At 42.5% G+C, this 9020-nt stretch overlaps 1 protein-coding gene across 1 annotated transcript in view; it reads left to right on the forward strand.

The window, feature by feature from the left end:
• The window catches only part of LOC121873982 (mucin-2-like), a 47533-nt gene extending 39309 nt beyond the window's left edge, over nt 1–8224 (forward strand). The window contains exon 7 of the mRNA XM_042377863.1: nt 8162–8224. Coding sequence (XP_042233797.1) covers nt 8162–8224 — 63 coding nt within the window. The remainder of the gene's footprint in view (nt 1–8161) is intronic.
• The last annotated feature ends 796 nt before the right edge of the window (nt 8225–9020 follow it).

The following is a 9020-nucleotide window of genomic DNA, read 5'->3' on the forward strand; positions in this document are numbered from 1 at the left end:
GTGGGTATAACCATGGGTGGGGGGTATACAGTGTGGGTATAACCATGGGTGGGGGATATACAGTGTGGGTATAACCATGGGTGGGGGATATAGAGTGTGGGTATAACCATGGGTGGGGAGTATAGAGTGTGGGTATAACCATGGGTGGTGGGGGGGGAGTATATAATATGAAGGCGAGGCAGGACAGGGAACAAGGAGGTAAGCAGAGGTCTTGAATGGGTATCAGCTGACCCATAATAAGTTCATTAAGATAAATCCGCGATAATGTGCTGGAGCCTCAGAAATGCGTTCAAGCCGCAGATCAGTTTTGCGTTTCCCTCCACTTATCCTTAACCTGTCGTTCACCTTTCAGAATTTTACGTTCATATACTAAAATTTAACAACTAACCAATAAAAATTAATATATTTTTAGTGTGTTTTAAAGATAATTGTGTTTTTTTTTTAAGTTTATTAGTTTTTTTTTTTTAGTCGATTGGTTGAAAGTTTGTGGGGTTTTTGGAAGTTGTTTTGGGACGATGGTTTATGAAAATGATGTTTGTTGTAAGGAAGGTATGAGGGAAGGTGAGTACGCTGCTTCACCTGTCTGGGAGAGGAGAGAGATTTGAATGACACAAGGGCGTCCCGTGACAAACAGAGCACACACACACACACACACACACACACACACGAAGACATGAGGAGCCATCTATAGTCTCAATGCAATTTTGGAGTCATTTTAAGCCGCCATGTTAAGTGACGTATCCTAGGCTAAGTTTCGGTCGAGTCTTGGTGTAATTTAATCGCCATTTTTTTTTTATTCTAGTCAAGTCTCGAGGCAATTACGAAGTTATTTTAGTGACTATTTTTTTTTCTTAGTCGAGGTGAACTTAGGAAGACTGTGGAAGAGGAGGAGGAAGACTTTGAAAGAGGAGGAGGAAGACTTTGAAAGAGGAGGAGGAAGACCAGAAGAGGAGGAGGAAGACTTTGAAAGAGGAGGAGGAAGACCAGAAGAGGAGGAGGAAGACTTTGAAAGAGGAGGAGGAAGACCAGAAAGGAAGGAGGGAGGAAGACTGTGAAAGAGGAAGACCAGAAGAGGAGGAGGAAGACTGTGAAAGAGGAAGACCAGAAGAGGAAGACTGTGGAAAAGGAGGAGGAAGACCAGAAGAGGAGGAGGAAGACTGTGAAAGAGGAAGACTGTGGAAGAGATAAAAGAAGCATAGAAGAGGAAGAGGAAGAAGACTATACAAAAGAGGCAACAGGAGGTAATTGTGTCCGTGTCTGCGTACGTACACTATCCAGGAGCTGCGTACGTGTCATAGGGCGTCCGTAGCTGCCACCCCCCCCCCTCCCCCCCCCTCCTATACACGTGAACGCAATAACACTTTTAAAACGTACTGATCTAGTGAACAAATTTCCTTGAGTAGGGATTCGGGATTCCATTGGTTCCCGTATAAGTGAATGGGACGAACAGATCCATAATAGACACGATCCGATTATATCAACTCTTGGGAAGGGGTGTGTGTGTGTGTGTGTGTGTGTGTGTGTGTGTGTGTGTGTGTGTGTGTGTGTGTGTGTGTGTGTGTGTGTGTGTGTGTGTGTCGTGCTGTCAGGTGTGTGTTGGGAAAAGAGGGAGGTGTGAGGAAGAGGGGGGGAAGGTGAATTGAGGTGGGGAAAGGAGAGAGAGAGAGAGAGAGAGAGAATATCTTGAGAGGGGTGAGGGGAGGGGGGGTGAGAGACTATGTTGTTATCTTACCAGTAACACAACACCTTGACTTAATTTAACATTGTACACTGACTAGAAATAATTCCATTGGTCACTCATCTACACCGAGAGAGAGAGACCACTGTAGTGTTTTATTAAGCTTGTAAACAAAACATTATTATTAACTAGAATTTAGATGATTTTTATTTATTTTGTTTTAATTTAGTTTCTTTATGTAATTATTTCAGAACCAATTATTGTGGTGTTAGTTGAATCGGTGTTAATTTTTGTTGTTGGTGTGTTAATTACAGTGATTAATTAGGGTTGTGTTAATTACTGTGACTGATTATGTTAAAGGTGTACTAATTACTGTGACTGATTATGTTACAGGTGTGCTAATTACTGTGACTGATTATGTTACAGGTGTGCTAATTACTGTGACTGATTATGTTACAGGTGTGCTAATTACTGTGACTGATTATGTTACAGGTGTGCTAATTACTGTGACTGATTATGTTACAGGTGTGCTAATTACTGTGACTGATTATGTTACAGGTGTGCTAATTACCGTGACTAATGTTATGGTAGATTACAATTTAACGTTATATTTCTCACTAAACAGATAGATGTAAGGTACTTATCTCTCTCTCTCTCTCTCTCTCTCTCTCTCTCTCTCTCTCTCTCTCTCTCTCCTTCCTTCATTTCCTCTCACTTTCCCTCTTCCACCTTTTCCTTCACTCTCTCTACTCCCTCTCCTCACTCTGCTTTATCCCCATTTATTCCACCCCCCATTTTTATCTCCCTCTCTCCCTCCCTTTCACTCCCTCTTTATCCCCTCTCCCCCCTCCCTGTACCTCTCTCTCCCCACTCCACACACCCATGATCCGCCAGGGGTCGAGCGCCATTCAAGGATTCCAGTGCTAATCCCATGTTTCAGGCGAAGGTTTTAATCCCCTCTCTCCAGGTACTGATGAGATTTAGATAAAGCCTCCCGAAAATAAGCTAAATAATTAAACAAACAGGAGTCTCAAGTCTAACAAGGCGCGGGTTTAAACAAGGCAGTTAAATGGTTTAGTAATTAATTTCATGTCACCCCTCCCCCCCCTTAGTTCTTTGCTTTGTCAATATCACGGTTTGTTTGTTTTGACAGGGTAACTTTTTATTTATTTTTCACGTCGTGTTGATATCGTGTAATAAACTCGTACAGTATATTGATCTTAAACTATTCTAGAGGGTTGTTAGGTTGTGTTTAAGGCTATTTTAGGTCAGATGATTAAGTTAAGGGCAGCGTGTTAACTCAAATGTTGTTGTTGTTGTTTAGTTTCTGTAGTTTTATTTACTTGTTTTGTTTATGTGTTTTGACTAATTGGTTCTCTTAGGTTAGGTTAGGTTAGCTTTGGTTAGGTTAGGTTAGGTTTGGTTAGGTTAGGTTATATCTTAATGTAATATTGGCTTTATATCGTAGCTTGAATGTGTTTGGTTGTGTTGGTGTGTTTTGTAATGGTGGCGTGTTGTGGTGTGTGATGTTGTGTGGTGTTGTATTGTGTATGATGGTAACGTGTGGTGTATGGAAGTGCTGTTTGTTGTGTGTGGTGATGAGTTGTGTGGTGACAATGTATTGTGTGTGCGTGTGGTGGTGGTATATCGTGGTGTATTATGCGATATGTGGTATGTGCTGATGGTGTGATGTGAGGTAGTGTGTTTGGTGTGATGTGCTGTATAGTATATGCCGTGGTATGTTGTTTTAAGTATGTTATGGGATGTATGGTATGTGCTAATGATGTGATATGCTGATGGTGTGATGTGCTGATGGTGTGATGTGATGTGCTGTGGTATGTGTCTGTGCTGTGGTGGTGTCGACGAGAGTTAAGGTCACTGGGGGGAGGTCACACAAGCCCAGCTAAAATTACCACAGACCATTTCCTCAAATTTTATTCCGGGTGGAGAGGCTTCTGGGCCCCAGCCACCCTCAGGTCAGGGGAGCAACCTGATGGCCCGGAGGTAAAGGGAAGGCAGATGGGGTGGAGATAAAGAGGAGGGAGAGGAGACTGATGTGGTGGAGATAAAGAGATGGAGGAGGTGCCGATAGCGTGGAGGGAAAGAGATGGAGGAGGAGGAGGGGGGTAATGATGTGGGGATAAAGAGATGGAAGAGGTGACGATAGAGTGGAGAGGGAATGGGTGGTGAGATTGATGGGGTGGTGGAGGGATGGGTGGATGAAAGGATGTGGAAGAGAAGGGATTGAAAGGAAAGGAAATAACTGTGACGACATGGGGGGAAAAATTGTCGAGGTGTTGTACAGGTAAACTCATAGGTGTAGGTAATTATCTACTACATACATCATACATACACACACACACACACACACACACACACACACACACACACACACACACACACACACACACGGTGCTCGTTAACCAAGTGAACCAAGTGCCGTAGTGAACTGTGTGCTGGTCCATCCCTTTTAACCCCTCCTCTCGCCCAGGGAAGTTAGGGAGGGGATTTACTGTATGTCCGTAGTGCTGTTCGTACATCGTGGTTAAATTTAATGTCTTTAGGTGCGTTTTATCTCTTGACACGGACCGTCCTTGTTTAGCGGTAGTGTTGCGTTCGTCTATCCTGGTAAAATTTATACTTTTGTTATTTTAGGTTCGTTTCCCATTTACTGACATCAATACTGAGCGTGACAATTGACAGTGTGGTGCAGAAGTAGGTCACTGTAAGTTACGGTGTGTGTGTGTGTGGACAATATCACTGTACTGTGGAGAGGAATTGAGTAGTTTACCTCTCGGCTCCCTGGGTGAAATAACACCTTGACCACCTGAGCTTTTAACACCTGGACGTTTAAGGTTAGGTTAACTCAGGTGATGTCAGATTAAACCCGGTTAAGTTACTGGGATTTTGTTTTTGTTTTTCCGGACAATCATGACTTTTATTTAACACTTTAACAAAAACCCGGTGAAGTGGAGTGATTTTTTTTCTTCATTTTTTTTTCACATTTGATCTTGATAACAGGAGATAACACGGTCAGATCTACAGCATAACCTAGTATCACTCCCCAGCTCGCCAAAACGAGATCAACACACACACACACACACACACACACACACACACACACACACACACACACACACTGGGTGAAAGGAAGACAAAATTAATAACTAAAACATTAAAAAAGAGAAAAATAAATTAGAAAACCAGATAAATAATAAATATAATAGTGACAAAATTATAAAAATAATAATAAGAAAAGAAGCAAAATGGAAGGTGTAGCGAACGTGTAATAAAGGTGGGGATGAGGATAGGGATAAATGAGGAAGCACAGGATGTAAACAATGTACAGGAAGTGAGGATGAGAGAGAGAGAGAGGATTAGTGAGAGATAGAAGAGGCGTGTGTATCTTGTGTGACCAGCTGGCCTTGGTGCACACACACACACACACACACACACACATACACACACACACACATACAAACACACATACATGTACGTACAGGAGGAGACAGAACACGAAAAAGGAAGAGAAGGCAGGAGAGGAAGATTGTAGGAAGGAAGTGAGACAGAAGGAGGAGGAAGGAAGAGGAGTAGATGGAAACATGGCAACAAGAAGGGTGAGATGAGGAAGAGGAAAATGTAAGGAAAAACGAACAGGTAAGGAGAAGGAAAATGGAGGAAGATAAACGAGAGGGAAAAGGTGAATGAAGGAAGAAGAACGGGAAGGAGGAGAATGGGGAACGGTAGGGAGAAGGTGATGGAAGGAATGAGGGAAGAGGAACGGTAAGGAAGAGGAGGTAGGAAGGATAGGAAATAGAAGACAAACACATATTGGGCAGGGCAGGATAGGGTAGGGTAGGGCAGGGTAGGGTAGGGTAGGGCAGGGGCAGGGCAGGGCAGGGCAGGGCAGGGTAGGGGTAGGGCAGGGTAGGTAGGGGTAGGTAGGATAGGGCAGGGGCAGGGCAGGGCAGGGTAGGGGTAGGGCAGGGTAGGGGCAGGGCAGGGCAGGGCAGGGCAGGGTAGGGTAGGGCAGGGCAGGGCAGGGTAGGGCAGGGTAGGAAGCCCTTAAGCAACCCCATGAACAATATTTTTCATTATAACTTGTTTTGTCTTGCTCTAACCTGACCTTGAACTGACCTTGTCTACCTCTCTCCCCTGTTTACTCCAGCCAGGGTAAAGAAGTAAAGTTAAAAAAAATAAATCTGTTTCCTCTTAAGTTCAACCATAAAAAACAAAAACTTAAGGACGAGGAACAAAATCTGACTAATCCTTCTCTTTTGTTTACCGAAGCTTATGTGTTCATTTTGTCGTGTGTGTGTGTGTGTGTGTGTGTGTGTGTGTGTGTGTGAACCTAAACAACTCAGATGTGTTTGGGTAATTTGTATCTCACTTAACAGATTCGAAATTTTTATGCAGGTTAAGTGTCGTGAAATCAAACCAAAACAACCAATCAAACCTCATCATCCTAAAGGGTATAATTTCCCTCTACACATGGTATACATACAGTAATTTCCCCCTGGCTGCCTACCCTACTAAATTTCCTCTCTTCTAACTCAAATTTAGACACACACACTTAGCGGCAACTTACGCTAAGCCTCATACTTCTGGAATATTCTCCCTAGGACACACTCTACCCCACCTTGTAAGCAACAGTCTTTAAATAATGTATATATTTATAATTTATGTCTGTATACAGAGTACCATGTATGAAATGGGTCCCTTCTGCCTGCATTTTTTTTTCTCAGGAAGTATGTAAGATATTCGTGTGTTTGTATAAGGCGAAGTTTATCAGGTGATGTGGGCCCTTGATCCACTCCCTTGCACGTCGTTGTTGATGGTGTAAACAATGATAGATTAATACACAAGGACACATAGAGGTGGATTCGTTTAGAGAAGGAGAATAGGGGATTAACATATGATTAGAAGAGGGAGAAATAGGGACTAATAGTTCGGAAATTGAAGAAGCTTAAAAATGGGTGTTAGTGTTTTGAGTGCATCATCATCATCATCATCATCATCATCATCATCATCATCCCTCTGCTGGTGATGGTGGCGAATCAAGACACAGTGACTCAACCAGTCCAGCGACACTCCCCTGGTGGTCTACGGAAATGCTTCGAGTGTCCTCCTCCTCCTGTTCCTCCTCCTGTTCTTCCTCCTCCTCCTCCTCCTCCTCCTCCTCCTCCTCCTCCTCCCCCTTTCCTTGAGGTATGGGTTTGTCTTAGGTTAAAAAAGTCGTAGGTTGCTTGAAAGATTTGAGGGGAAGGTAATGCCAGAGTCAAGAGAGGATAAGCATGGAGGAGGTGACTAATACGAAGGTTTGATTGAAGGGAACTAACTGATGGCTGGTGATGATGTTGTGTTATGTGAATGAATGTTGATGTATGTTTTATGTGTTATCTTCATATTCAGAACGATTTAACTTATTCATGTGAGAACTGAATGTGTAAACTATAGACCCTGTACGACTTACACACACACACACGGGGGTTATGGATCATCACCTTCACAACACAACAAGAGTCAAGCCCTTGAGTGTAGGTGTCATGTGGTCAGGTCATTAATCACGCCCCAACTGTGCTGGTCAGCCCACATAATGAACCCCACACTGATGCTCCCACCTACCATGTTGCTTCACCCTCTTGTGTACCAGCCAGTGTTGTCACCACTACACAACAGAGGCGCTAGGTGTTTTTTTTTTCTACCATGCAATGAAATGTTGAATAAAAAATCGTCAGACGAACGTTCGCTTTCCTTCTGCCTAGATAAACACGTGTACTAGGTGCTTGCGGGAGCCTGATGCTGTTGAATCTTTCCCTATACCTCAGAGTGTAAACAAACACAGCTTCTTAGTCACAAGTTAAATAATAATAATAATGATGATGATGATAGTAATATGAATAGCGACTAATGATGATAGTAATAAGAATAATAACTATAATAATAATAATAATAATGATAAATATTTAAAGGAAATCAGTTCTCAGGTGCACTGCTATTGTAAACTGTCAACTCCGACTTACCGTGATGTGTAAGGAAGCCATATTGAACGGTAGGGGGGCTTAGGCGTTGTCTTTGTTCAGTTTAAGTCGGATTTATCTTTCTCTTAGGGATTAAAGTCATTTTGAAAGATCATTTGAAATTCTTCGTTGTTCACAGTCCTATGTTGGTAATCTTATTCTTGTATCCAATTATAATTATTGTCAATATTTCATCCTTTTAACACAGTTTTCCTTTCTCTCTCTATTCTTTATTTAGTTCTTTTTATTTCTCTTTCATTCGTAGTTAAGTTTTCCACTCTATATCACATCTGCTTAGGTATTTTTTTTTTATCTGATGACACCTGGTCACTTTCAACCTCACGTCAAGTGGAGCATCGGAGGGGGTATCATAGCTGAAGTGAAACCTTATAAGTGAAGGGTTTATTACAGAGGAAGCTTACCTTTAACTTATTCACTTTAACATTATTTAACTCTCACTCAGTACACCAAGACGGGGGTTAACGAGTCCGTGGGTAAGAGTCCATTGGTGAGAGTCCTCGGGTAAGAGTCCTATGGTAAGAGTCCTAGGGTAAGAGTCCTAGGGTAAGAGTCCTAGGGTAAGAGTCCTCGGGGTAAGAGTCCTAGGGTAAGAGTCCTAGGGTAAGAATCCTCGGGTAAGAGTCCTAGAGTATGAATCCTAGAGTAAAAATCCTTCATTCATAACGTGTGTGGGGGTGGGAGGGGGGAGCCGTGACGAAAGCGGAGGGGGTATAAGCAGTCGGCAAGAGAACACACACACACACACACACACACACACACACACACACAATAGCGTCGGCGAGTACCTTGAAGGAGTTAAATCCAATGTCACCATCAAATTACCCGGCTTAAATCCTCTTTGGCCTCTTGTATCAGTCATTTGTTAAGGCTGGAAGAAAAAAGGTATAGGTACCGTGACTTTTGTTATCAACCATTTTCGTTCACTCCGTACACGATGATCCTCTGCATCTGGTTTTGTTTTGGTTTCTGTGTGATTTTAAGTTACTGTGATTTATGTCATTGTATGTGTTATTTATGTCATTGTATGTGTTATTTATGTCATTGTATGTGTTATTTATGTCATTGTATGTGTTATTTATGTCATTTTATTTATCTATATTTGAAGTTGCCTTGTGTGTTTATTTTCTGGTTGATATTTGTAAGGCATAAATATTTGGACAGGGGTGATGACACTCCTACACAATCATGAAAGTTAAGTAGCGCTCTTTTCCTCTCGGCTCTTACTTAACACTGGTCATGGAGGAAGGGGGCAGCCGAGACCCTCTGGTGACTTAGTGTGTTACTGAGTGTGTTACTAAGTG

This window comes from Homarus americanus, unplaced genomic scaffold, assembly GCF_018991925.1.
Source record: "Homarus americanus isolate GMGI-L3 unplaced genomic scaffold, GMGI_Hamer_2.0 scaffold25827, whole genome shotgun sequence".
In the NCBI taxonomy this organism is placed as follows: Eukaryota; Metazoa; Arthropoda; class Malacostraca; order Decapoda; family Nephropidae; genus Homarus; species Homarus americanus.